A 13,795-nucleotide genomic window follows, 5' to 3' on the forward strand; every position below is an offset into this window, starting at 1 on the left:
CTGTGATAAGTGCTCCTACTAGCACTTTTTCCTGCGCTAACCTGGACAGAGTCATTTTCACTGTCTGAAAGGTCCTGGTCCGCATCCTCTGTCACGTCAGAACAGGGGCTGCGTGTCACCACGCGGCCAGAGTCTGAATCAGAGCTTTCCCCGGAAAACGGGGGGGGGGGGGGGGAGTGTTTTTTACCCCCCTTGCGCATACATGCCACTTCCACCCTGGCAACAAAGGTCTCCAGGACCGCCGACGAAACGTCCATAGGCACCGCATTTTGTGCAGGTGAGCCGGTTGCAAAAGCAGGGATGCCTGGGGAAGAAGCGCCGGCTTCTGACGCCATGCTGACTCTCACTTGCCTGCCACAACTCAGGGACTTAAGGCAAGGTACACAAAATCCCACCCTCCTAGCTGCTCACAGACTGCGGGTCCCCCCGTAGGACTCACCACCCTGACTGAGTACTGCGCTGTGCTGCCGTCGTCCACTCTGCCCTGTGTCAGTCACGAAGTGCTCACCATAAAAAAGCTGTTCTAGAAGTATACAGACACCAGCACTAGAGGTAAACCATGCTGAGGCTACAAGAAAATGGCCGCCGGCCATTCTAGTAAAAAAAAAAAAAAAAAAAAAATCAAAGAATGGCTGCTGAACCCTCTAGAAAATGGCTGACAGCAATACCCTGCATAAGGCTACAGGAAAATGGTGGCGGCCTTCCCTCATGGCAAACAGCCTGAATACCTCACTGTGACAGGAAAAAAGCAGGGAAAGAAAGAGCGAACCCTGACAGCCAGCCCAGCCCCCCCACCAAGCCCTGGAGCCCCCCCCAGCCAGGTACATGCACCGCACCTCATGCCCAGTCACACAGCGGCCCTAGCAGGGGGAGGAGGGAATGAGGGATAGGGAGAGAGGACAGGGAGGGAGAGTGAGAGACCCCCTAATCGACCTCCCCAGGAATGCCCAGCTGCTCCATCCTGCCGAGGCCGATGGGGGCCGTACTTACCCCTCCTGTCAGGACTGCTGGACGCATTCCACCACAGACCCATCACCCGAGCAATACAGGGTGGCTGTTGGCCACGGCACTCTGTGACGTGGACAGCAGTAGCCCGATCATATGTGTGCCCCGGAGCATATAGCTCACCAGCCGCCCCTGGACCAGAAGGGGCATGTCGTGGCTGACCCAGCAGGTAGCTAGGGTCTGCTCACGCTTGATGGCCAGGCTGGGAAGACTACAAGGATCTATATTATCCAGCCTGTCACCCAGCCCGGCTGTTGATTGTAGATCACTGGATCAAAATTTCAGAAAAAAATCCCAGGACCAATGGTCCCCTCAGGGAGCCAGGTCCTTCTCTTACACTAGGCAGAAAAAAACTGAGCTGCAGGAAGCAGAGCGAGGGGTTATAGCCAGTGGGACTGCCCCTTGGCCAGTGCTGTGCAGTCTTGCTGTTTTTACATGTTCTGCCTAGTCCTCTCCTGAAGGTGGTGATATAACCCTAAGGTGAAGATTTAAAGGAGCTGTGTCCGTCAATGAACGAAAGAGAAAAATAATTGTTGCTCTACATGAAGATGGCCTAGGCCAGTGATGGCGAACCTTGGCACCCCAGATGTTTTGGAACTACATTTCCCATGATGCTCAAATACACTGTAGAGTGCATGAGCATCATGGGAAATGTAGTTCCAAAACATATGGGGTGCCGAGGTTCGCCATCACTGGCCTAGGCTATAAGAAGATTGCCAAGACCCTGAAACTGAGCTGCAAAACAGTGGCCAAGACCATAGAGTGGTTTAACAGGACAGGTTCCACCCAGAACAGGCCACGCCATGGTTAACCAAAGAAGTTAAGTGCATGTGCTCAGCCTCATATCCAGAGGTAGACGTATGGGGGGAGGGAGGGGGTCAGCCTGTCAGCACTCAGATCATACGCCTCACGCTGCATTAAACTGGTCTGCATGGCTGTCATCCCAGAAGGAAGCCTCTTCTGAAGATGATGCACAAGCCTAAAAGCAGTTTGCTGAAGACAAGCAGACTAAGGACATGGATTACTGGAACCATGTCCTGTGGTCTGATGAGACCAAGATAAACTTATTTGGTTCAGATGTTGTCAAGTGTGAGTGGCGGCAACCAGGTGAGGACTACAAAGAAAAGCATGATGGTGGGAGTGTCCTGGTCTGGGGCTGCATGAGTGCTGCCAGCACTAGGGAGCTACAGTTCATTGAGGGAACCATGAATGCCAACATGTACTGTGACATATTGAAGCAGAGCATGATCTCCTCCCTTCTAAAACTGGGCCGCAGGGCAGTATTCCAACATAATGACCCCAAACACACCTCTAAGACAACCAGTGCCTTTCTAAAGAAGCTGAAGGTAAAGGTGATGGACTGGCCAAGCATGTCTTCAGATCTAAGCCATATTGAGCATCTGTGGGGCATCCTCAAACAGAAGGTGGTCTCTAACATCCACCAGCTCCATGATGTAATTAAGGAGGAGTGGAAAAGGACTCCAGTGGCAACCTGTGAAGCTCTGGTGAACTCCATGCTCAAGAGGGTTAAATCAGTGCTGGAAAATAATGGTGGCCAAACAAAATATTAACACTTTGGGCCCAATTTGGACATTTTCACTTATTGGTGTACTCACTTTTGTTGCCATAGGTTTAGACATTAATGGCTGTGTGTTGAGTTATTTTGATGGGAAAGAAAATTTACACTGTTATACAAGCTGTACACTCACTACTTGACATTGTAACAAAGTGTAATTTCTTCAGTGTTGTCACATGAAAAGATATAATAAAATATTTACAAAAATGTGAGGGGTGTGCTCACTTTTGTGAGATACTGTATATATTTTAAATTTATCTGTGTATTTCCTATTACTTTTTCCTTCTATGGGAGTGGTGGGGGACTTAACTAAAAAAGAACAATCAGAGTTATGGTCAGAAGCCTGGACCAAAAATTCTGGGACCACAGGCTGGGAAGAACCCAAGTTCGTCCATTATCCTGGTTAGAGGGCTAAACCTTTTAGCAGTAGGAATGGAAAGGGAGGGCACATTTGGAGTCGGTGAAACCCGGATCATCAAGAACTGTCAGATCCGTAGACCTAGGGCAGACCTAGGGTGTGTGTACCACCCATCTGTGTGTGGTGTGCTTTTTTTATACAATTTTATACATTTATTCTGTGGGATGCTTCTGCTGGTCGCATTGTTTTATAATCCACATTCCCTTTTTGTTTGTATTGATGTACTGTATTGATGTATCACCCAATGTGATGGTTAATGTAGAGCCCCCACCCATGGACTGTGAGGTATCGGGAGTAAAATCAGACAGCATCCTGAATGTAGTGCATGTTGTCTGGGGGCAGTTATTACCAAAGTGTGGTTATTGATGTTGTGAGGAGCCATTGCTTCTCACATCAATAACCACACCAGAACCATTCCAAGCAGGTTGGTGGCAACTCTTATGTGCATTACAATAGTTGCCATGACGGCATGGAAAAATAATATACCTAAGGGCCATTTCTTAGGTTAAGAAGGAATTGTTCCAAACATCAAGACTACATACTCAAATGCAAAATATTGATGGCCAAATTTATAGAAAAAGGGTATCCTTCTAGAGGCATTTGAGTCTTGTCTAGAGGACCGCCTCCCTAATAGGATCAGAGGAGCTCCCCTGAAAATGGTGCGAGATTCATTGCAGGGTTTAATAAAAACTATAGAACGATTGCCAGTGTAATGAGGAAACACTGGCATATCCATTGATTGGACCCGGCTTTGGGTCCCCATCTCCCTGACGCAACCCAGGTGGTCCTCAGAAGGGCCCGTACCTTGAAGAACATGGTGACACCTAGTAAACCCCCCAAAAAAATCCAAAAAAGGAATGGACGTTAGAGGTTACTTCGATGATAAGGTGGGCATTTTTTAGTGTAGAAAAAGATTGCCTCACATACCAATCCAAACAACACGGCCGACCCTCACTATCAAGACAGCTTTGAGAATGTCTCATATTTGAGGTTATTTAGTTAACAGTTCAGCAAGATATATACTGTAGATTATAAGGGTTTGCTATATCTTTAGATATTTATTTTTTTCTGTATACCCCTTTTTTGTCTCTGGGTGTGTGTACCACACATCTGTGTGTGGTGTGCTTTTTTTTATACAATTTTATACATTTATTCTGTGGGATGCTTCTGCTGGTCGCATTGTTTTATAATCCACATTCCCTTTTTGTTTGTATTGATGTACATGCTTTGGATTTATTATCTTTTTCTATATATCGTCTCACCTGGAGGGGTTAATCCCCTGACGGGTGGGAATGAATGGTTGACTTGCCTCCTTTATATACTTCTCTCCTTTGCCGGCTCTGATTAGGTGACCTGAGGAAGGGGTTAATCCCCAAAACATGCAGGCTACCTAAGAGTTCCAGCATCTGGCTTTGCTATTCCCTTATTCATCATAGCCCTGCCCTGTCGCTATGAGAATAGCTTTAGTCCGCTCAGTGTCCCACTGCTGTCTACTTGGGTGCAGCCTCTACAGGAGAGCAGGATCCCTCTCCTGTTGATTTCCTTCTGCTGGTGGTGACCAGCCCTGCCTAGTTCCATCAAGGTCCAGGAACAGAAACAGCATCCATCGGGCTCATTGCCCGCCCCCAGGAACTCCAGGGATGGAGGCAGCCATTCATTACAGCTAGCACAGTGGTGGGTTCCACCTGTGAGTTGCGGTGTCCCATGGGCACACTTTCATCCTCCTGCAACGGCTATTGATACATTGGTTATGGCAATCAACTGTGTTATTAAAGTGACTTTTTCTTCAAACCATTTATCTGCTTGATTTATGTACTGGAATAGTAACACCAAATGAAAGCCCAATTTGTCTTGAAAAAAAAAAACAAGATATAATCCACAAAGTAGTTGTGATGATATGTATGGTTTTACTAACATGTCAAAGTTGCAAAATTGTGCTTAGGCAGTATGATTTGTTTTACCCTTAGGCGTCAAGGGCTTAATATAGGACGGCAGTCCCAAAATATATGGCCCTAAATGGGCCTTGATAAGTGCTTGCATTTTCAGTGAGGCTGCCCCATATCACCAAGCCTCATCATAATATCCTTCTTGAAATTTCAAAATATTTTTTATTCATGAGAATTACTAAACACATTGTTCATCAATTTTCTATTTCCCTGTGAATGTTTAATTGTAATATCCTTATTTTTCTTTCCTCTAGAGCCTCAAATCGATTTTCAGTCAGACTGTACCTCATAATCTTTCAATCTCCTTACCTGTTTGTTGAACAAAGGTATAATTATTGTTGGAAATGGGGGAAAACATTTAGGATTTCTTTCTAAATTGTTTTTGGCTTCTCCTTGTTAATTTCAGATATTCGTTGATCCTTATCAGTGCTATCAGTCTTATCCTCCAGTTGAGCCTCTCTAGTAATTCCACCATGTTCTTTAATGTTCTAAAATCACATTTCTACTTCAGCAGAAGTAAAATGACTAGTATCTGGAGTATTTTGTCTGTGAAAATGTCTGACAAATTTCTCCATTCCCAATATTTTTTGTATTCTCTAATTCGTTTATAAAAAACAAAACAATTGACATTAGCATTTACATTGAATGGGCTCAAACGCTCATGTGCTAAAACCCAAAAAATAAACGGCACATTTTCAATATAAGCAGAAATTTATTTTGTTTCTAACTCAGGAGAACAGTGGTTTTAGTGTTATCTTTGACTTGACAACCATAAGAAAATATCTGTACAATGTATATCTTTCTCTACAAAGGTTTAAAATGACAACATCACACAAGCTTAATGCTATTCAGTATAAAAGAGTCACAATTTCGTGACCTAAGGTCATTTTTTTCAAATCAAAACCGAACATGAGTTGAAAGAGTACTTTAAAGTTTTTATGCCATAATTCAAAAGACATTTCAGGTACAGGATAAAAGTAATCCAGATAACACTGTTAATAAGAGATTAAAGGAATACTTGACAGACATGTAAATATAAAGTATACTACAAGTATATATTACGTAACTTAAGTATTGTTAGATACTCGTGTGGTTGAGTGTACTACAGAGATGCCTTTCACTAATGTGCAAAAATAACTAGTTTAATGAAATACAATTCCATAGGAAAAGAACAGATTACATAGAAAAGTACAATCATGTCCAGAAGAAATGAGGCATGGTCACTTAAATGTCCTTCAGAAAGATCTTGAAAATCTAGAGGGTTGTATTGTGAAAACACCATGCCAAAAAATTAAGGTTCAAATAAGTCTTGTGTTATTTCAAGAGTGCACTTATATATTAAATGAAGATTAAATCTGACGTTTAGCTAAAAAAGAAAATACATTTTCTACAGCTTTAGTCACATCACTTACCTGTAAAGAGGTATGTGCCATGTTATGCTTGGCGCTGGAGAAATCCTCTGTTAGCGGTCAGTCCTCTTCCTGTCTCTGAACTTCCGGTGTTGCAATATTCCTCAGGCAAAACAGCAGTACAGATGGGTTCAACAGGCAAAAAACCCTTCCTTCTTCCTCCATTGATAAAAATTATTTCATTGTTTACACTGCTTGTAACACAATCTGTGAATGGGGGAGGGGGATCTGATCAGTCACAGGATCCTCTCGCCCATTCACAGATCCTGGTACAGGCAGTTTATTCAATGAAAGAACTTTTCTCAATGGAGGAGGAAGGAGGGAGAGTGTTCCTGCCTGATCATCTTTATTGCTGTTTTGACAGAAGACCCCAAGTTGTTAACCACTGCAGCACCGGAAGTTCAGAGCCAGGAAGAGGACAGGCATCCTTCTTTACAAGTAGGTGATATTGCTAAAACTGTATGGATTTTTTTTAACTAAGTTTCAGCTTTAAGCAGAAATCAACACATTATACAAAAACAAAATATTCTGAATACTGCAGTAGTTAAATATGCTTGGTTTAGTCTAAAGGAGAGAAAGTGGCCTAGCATGTAGGGCTATTTGAACGTGTGGCAAATTCTCCATATTTACAACATACATTATGGAACACTGAGACTATCAGTACCAATTGTACATTCATTGCAAATCATCAATGCGGTTGAATGCAATTGTTAGTGTAAGTGAAACTGGCTCCGGTTATATTGCCTTCTGAAAGCAAGGTTATTCCAAAAGAATAAAACCAGCAAATTAAAGTTGAAAGGTCTGGGTGGCTTTCAGGCTGGGCTCACAGGAAATAGGCAGAATGAACAAAACCACCGGTGTTGAACACAGAGGAGGTTGTAGACAATTTAAGGCTCAACTTCAGGCCAAATGGGTTTAACATTTTTTAAAACTTAATATTTTGTATGACTTTTTTAAAGTAGTACAGCCAAAGTTAATTTGGCTGAAATTCTCCTGTGGATAACAGGAGTGCAGATTGCACACTCCTGTGACCCATTTTCAGCAGACTGTGGGTTGAAGCCCACTGTCGACTGACGTCACAGAGCTGGTCCAGGCTTAGGAAAGATCACAACCATATGGTCGGGATTCACCCACTTGCCTGGACGGACAGCTGAGAGCTTGAGCTGGCCACTTCTGCCCCCTCCACAGCCCAGCGAGCAGTGACTGACAGTCACCAGCTCTTTAATCAGGGAGCTCTGAGAACTGAGCCATCAGTGGTGTTTGATCGCTTGGTTCTCAGTGTTAGAACTGACAGGGGGCTGATGCAGCATCCACCTAGGTAAGATTAAAAAACCAAAAAAATGTGAAAGCCACTATGCCTGGAGTTGGGCTTTAACTGTTAATAAACCCAATACAGAATTGCAAAAACAAAAATTGGTGCAAAAAAATTTGGTAAAAACGGTAGAAAATGATTATGATTCAGCTCAGATTGCTTTGCAGTATAAACCGGACATGAAATGTCCTGATGCACGTGATGAGATCAGCAATGGACTTTTATGCACATATTGACAATGCTATTGCATTAAAGGTCTGAACTGCAGTGGCTTTGATTGGTTCAGCTGACTGTAGCTGTGATTATGCTTGCAAGCAACCACTATGTCCTTTACCACAACCATACCCCTCATGCTTTGATATTTATTGATTCAAGAGGGCAGCAAGTAGTAGTATGTTACAGACTCCGAGAGGTTTATTTATTAGAATTGCAAAGTGCAAAATCTGGTGCAGCTCTACATAGAAATCAATCAGCTTCTGTTTTTTTTTTTGTCAAAGCTTGATTGAACAAGATTAAGTTAGAAGTGGATTGGCCACCATGCACAGCTGCAACAGAATTTGCACTCTCCAGTTTTAGCAAATCAACCCCAGAATGTCAATAGGCATTGAGTGCAAAACACATTCACTATTTTTGATATATTTGAAAATGAAAAACGTTCCCGTTAAGGCACATAACCTCATCAACACTTTAAAATTTTCAGTAGTTATGTTCACAGCTTGCTTTATCTGTCATTCACACTGATAGGCATTTATAAAACAATTGGCTTATTGTTCAACCGTAAAATTGTTGTTCTTTATGGATATAAAAAAAGAATATCATGTTGCAATTTAGAAATATTTATGCATCTTGACGAACTACATATAAATGAAAGCCAATGAAAATAAATCTAATTAGGAAGAGGCAGAACCATAAACAATTCTCCACAAGGAATTGATGGTTCCACATTGGTCTGAATATATTTTTCAAGCCTTAGTTTTCCAGACTAAAGCAATGCCTGTACCAGGTAGAATAAAGTGACATTGAAAGGAAGTGTTTCTGACAAAAACTTCTTCCATTTTATCAGCAACTGGGAACAGAGGCTTGCCATTACCAGCAGAAGGACCTTGGTAAAGCAATCTAATAGAGGATGTATTGTATTTTATTATTCACTTCCTTGTCAGAAATTCAGAGTTTCTCCAGCTAAATAAAATTTTGTTCCTTTTTTTTGAAAAGTGACAAACATAACATAAAAACCCACAATCTGAAACATTCAATGTATTACAATTCTGTTCCTGTACTTCCTATAAGATTTCTATAAATCCTTCACATTCTCTATCACAGTAAAAACAAAGCACAGGATTGTTCCCTAGAGAAATTTGACACTGTTCGCAAATGACACTGACATTCCAACATCACAAGTCATAGTTGTGCCGAGCGTTGATAGCTGTAGAATTTATTTTCTGTAGGTGTTGAAATCCAGCTTACGGACTACAGTTTTTCTAATACTGAAGGTTCTCTCAGGAGAAAGTGCATATAACAATTTCTTTGGAATCAAAACTTGATGAAAGGAAAAAAAAAAAAAAAAAAAAACACAAAGAAAAAAAAACCTTCATAATTCGATATATGTTTAAGGTGGAAGAGGGTTCACGACATTACACATAAACGTGACACACTACTGTCTTTCCAATCTTGTGCCAAACACCTAGGCATTCAGAAGTTCTCACAAAACACATACAGGAGATAAAAAAAACTGAAACAAAATAAAAAAACTGAACACAGAAGTGCACAATATGTACACATTTAGCCCCTGCATTCCCAGTTATGTGGTGGATCTCTTACTGAAACTCTGGAGTGACAGTAAATCATAAAAAAAAATTATTAACATAACCTCCTCTGTAACTAACTTTAAAATACATATGATATGCAAAGGGGTTGGGTAGATATAATATTAAACACCCTCAAACAATAATATTGTCAAGATTGTACAGGCAGCGATAGTATGGGCATCATTTTTCTTACCAATAAATAAGTGGGTTCGCCTCCAACCAAGGGTGATACAATGTAACAAGCACGGTGACAAAAGCGAGGGGCTACATATTAACTAAAACCACTATACAAAGGCCAGCCAATATTGATGTATGTAGAGGAATGCTCTATTATCATGTTACTTACTCTGCAGGCAGTGTTGAGCTCTCCTAGTGTTCATATCATAAAATCCAGTATATAAAAGCCAGTAAAAAATATATAATTTTTTTGCTGTGGCTTTGCATATTCTCTATCCCCTTTTCAAAACGGTGTATTGTGCCTAACACAGCCTCAAGGAGGTAAAAAAACATGTTTTTCCCCCTACTTTGCCACCCCCACCCCACAAAAAAAAAAAAAAAAAAAATGGAGCCTGCAGTATGCAGATTTCAACTTTTGCAAAGTGCTGAGGAATGTACTTCGCACATCCTAAAAATGCAATGAGGCTAATGAACCTAATAAAGTAAACCTGTCATGACAGAAATATGGAGGCAGCCATTGCTTGTTTCCGTCTAAAAATACAGACTGTACTTATCCTTAACCACAGTCTTCATTACTTTATGATTTATCAATGCAGAAAAGTAGTAGGCAGATCAAAGTCCTGGGTCAGTGACTCAAAACTTAAAAAAAAAAAAGATAGAGTTTTAATTTAATGTTAATGTTCTTTTTAAAGAAGCATACCAATAAGAAAAAAGGAAGCTGCCCTTGCTAACCTCTGCTTTCACAAATTTTACTTGCCTGGCTATCATATCAACCCTCCTGATTACATGTTCAGAGTCGCTGACAAACAGGTATGAAGATGAGGACTTTTAACTTTTACAACTATGAACAGGCTGGATTGATGTATACCAAGTTTGTTTCTAAGATACTTATCAACAGCCCCCTCTTTAGACTATATGGGCCTTGACTACTTTTACCAGGCTGTCTTTATGGTGACTTACTTACATTGGGTCCGGATGGTTCCCCATTGGGAAGTTGGTCCATTTATGCCAAGATGATGTGTACAAGACCATTCGCTGTTTACTGAATGTACCTGAATTCTCCATCTGAGAGACAGTGGCTACACCTTGGCTTACTGATTTGCACCTCTATGGGCAACATACACATGCTATGAATTCCAGTCTACTCTATGGACTAATATTACTCTAATAAAGATTATAAATGAGTTCCAGTGTACTGATTCTGTCACGTGTGCTCCTGAAGACAAATTTCCGAAATGGGTCAAGTCCACATGTGAACTATAATCAGAATCTTTGCATGTTGTGAACCCCTATGCGGAGAGTAATTTTTATTGTGGTATAGTAGATTTTTAATTGTGCATAATAAAGTTGTTTTATGATACTCAGTTTCTCTTCTATTTATCCACACAAAGTCCATGACTACATATTCAGTTCATAGTTATTCATAATTTGTTAGGATGTGGACATATAGCACTCACAGTCTTCTCTCCCTCTATAGACTTTTAGCTTTCTCTGACTTGCCTAATCCGTGACTCAGAAAGTACCAAAAACAGCCAGGCAACTAGAATTTTCAAAAAGAGGTCACCAAATGGCTGCTTCCATATTTCTCTATTGACAAGTTTCCTTTAACTACAGATCCACATTTCACTGTGAGATGCAATGAGCAGCACAATTTCTAAAAGCTGGAGTGGCATATTGCAGGTACTTCCAGGATTCAGGAGCTTCCACGGCACCGCACAGTTCTAGATTGGGAAGATATTGATATTGGCAGGCACCTTACAGGGCCTTATAATTCTTGAGATCAGGTAAGAATCAACATGTCGGCTTAAATACATATCCAGTGTAGAACATGTCAACAATAAGAAAAACAAAAATAATGTAACGCATTAATCAGTTCTTGATCTATGTAGCAGCAAAGCAGTCATACAATAACATAATTATACATAAAGAAAAACAAGAACAATAAAATTACCTAAATGTATTTTCTATGGTGAAAATGTTGATAGTCTTTGGTCGCTTCAGTAGCAACATTCTGTGTTTTTCACTGATTTGTACAAACTATAGTATATCTATAACACTGAGTTAATAAGACCTTGGAAATACTGACTAAAATAATCACCAGGAAGAATGCACCCCTGATGTAGATAAACATGCTTTTCTTTGCCTCTTCAATGTAAAGTAGTGTGGATAAATGACAGCAGCTCAGTAAATATTCGTTCAGACATGAGAAGATCCTACCTGACACACAGCTGACCTATATTACTGGTTTATGTACTTTCACAGGGGAAACAGCTGGTCTCATTGACTCTCATTAACACGGGACCTTAAAAAAAAAAAAGGTGCCATTTAGAAGTCAAAAGGTCAAGAAAGCACTGTAAGAGTAACCGTTCCTTTTGTTCTCTTTAGAATAGCAACAGCTTCTTCATGAGTAACACCTTCCAGACTCTGCCCATTCACTGCAATGATCTGATCTCCTCTATTCAAGCGACCATCTTCTGCTGCCGCTCCCTGCAATATATAATTTCAGGTTGTTTACCATGTAATAGTATAGCAGATAAGAATCCTGTAGAGAAGGCCAAAAGGGTTCATTAGTTATATAGTGTTAGAAGTAATTAATCAATGTGACCTAGAGCAACTAATCTTTTTTAAGACGCTTTGGGGGAAGTTAAAGTGATTGTAAATGATCATCTTCTAAACAAGCCATTCAGTTTAAAATAGAAATTAAAAGCAAAACATTTCTGTATAGATATAAAAAAAACAACAACATTATAAATACCTCTTAAATAGTCTCTTCACTGTTCCCGGGTAACTACAGGTATTTGATCCTTCTGGTCAAATACCTACTCTCCTTGCTGCACACAGTGGTTCCTCCAACCAGCTCATGGTCCTTGTGCAGTGCAAGCCAGCAAGCAGAACTGCTGCCCACAACAGGAGGGCAAGTAGACGCACACCGCAAAGTGTGGAATATTTGCAGGGGCTGGGAAGCAATGAGCAAGAGGTGGTATTTCAAGACATGAGCAGCCAGAAAGAGAAGTATACCTGGGCTTCTTCAACAGGTCTGACCAGCTTTTATAAATGGCCCTGTGAGGACAGGATTACATTACGAAACAAGCCACTCATTAAAAGATCTTTAATCCCCTTTGTAAAATCAGTTTTGTACTAGAATGATTTGCATCTGATTTATGACGACAATTTTCATCTCTATACTAAAAAGAAAAACAACAAGCTATCAGCTAAAAATTATCAAGCCAACCTTTGGCTGCTGTAGTCATTGTTGAGAGGTATGTAAGGTCTATAGGCCTCTGGTCATCTGAAAGAGAATCTGTCTGACAGACTATTTCTAATAAAACAAACATTTTGAAGGTCACATTTTTTAAAGAATTTGCCAAAAGAACGCACAAAGTATAGGTGCACAACTGTTCCATAACACCTTCTTTGCAAAATGAGCATTTTTCTAGCAGCAATTATATATGCACACGCTGTTCTCACATCTGTGCATGATAATTATGTGCCCTAGCATGTCCTACTCTTTTAATTATTCAATATACAACCATGATATGGGCAAGAGACTAAATATACTGCAGGCATCCACAGGTTGTTGACCTGATGCACTTACCACAATCCATCAGAAAGCTTAAAAGCAGAACTCCAGGAAATTACTTTATTTTATTTTTTTAAGTGCTGGCTTACAATGGATCAAGTTCAATGAGTTGTATGCCATCTCATGGACTTATCCCTTGTATTTAAAACATAATTGTTTACTGTGCGACAAGAGTATGGCAATAATCACACCGCTCTAATAGGAGTGATGTTACTTTTTTAGACTGCAACCACTTTGCTTGCTCCTTACTTCCACTGTCCATCCACAGCAGGGGAGTATAGCAAAGAAGATAATCTGGATGGCCGGACTACGACAAAAATCTCTTTATTAATAACAATCCATACAGCAAAAAAGGTAAAACAGATCGCCAACGCTTCTCACACCATAAATAGGCATATCATGAAATCAGTGGGCCTGTGTGCAAGATCAAAAGTGGGCCCTAGACATCGATAAAGAAACATATGTGGAGCGTCGCAGCGTGAAGTGTACAGTAGTGGGTATTTTGTGCAGGAGAGGAGTGCTGAGTGTATTGTGGTGTGTAGTATGTACAGGAGAGGAGTGTGGAGT

The 13,795-nt window shown here is 40.7% G+C and overlaps 1 protein-coding gene across 9 annotated transcripts in view; it reads right to left on the minus strand.

Annotated features, from left to right (window-relative positions):
- Positions 1 to 5,637: 5,637 nt before the first annotated feature.
- MPDZ (multiple PDZ domain crumbs cell polarity complex component) overlaps positions 5,638 to 13,795 on the minus strand; it is a 257,104-nt gene continuing 248,946 nt past the window's right edge. For all 9 annotated transcript variants that reach the window (XM_077475101.1, XM_077475104.1, XM_077475106.1 and 6 more), the window contains one exon: positions 5,638 to 12,135. In XM_077475101.1, coding sequence (XP_077331227.1) covers positions 11,989 to 12,135 — 147 coding nt within the window. In that variant the 3' untranslated portion in view covers positions 5,638 to 11,988. The remainder of the gene's footprint in view (positions 12,136 to 13,795) is intronic.

The sequence above is a fragment of the Lithobates pipiens genome, unplaced genomic scaffold (genome assembly GCF_037356315.1).
Source record: "Lithobates pipiens isolate NorthernLeopardFrog02 unplaced genomic scaffold, aLitPip1_a1.2 Scaffold_13, whole genome shotgun sequence".
Classification (NCBI taxonomy): Eukaryota; Metazoa; Chordata; class Amphibia; order Anura; family Ranidae; genus Lithobates; species Lithobates pipiens.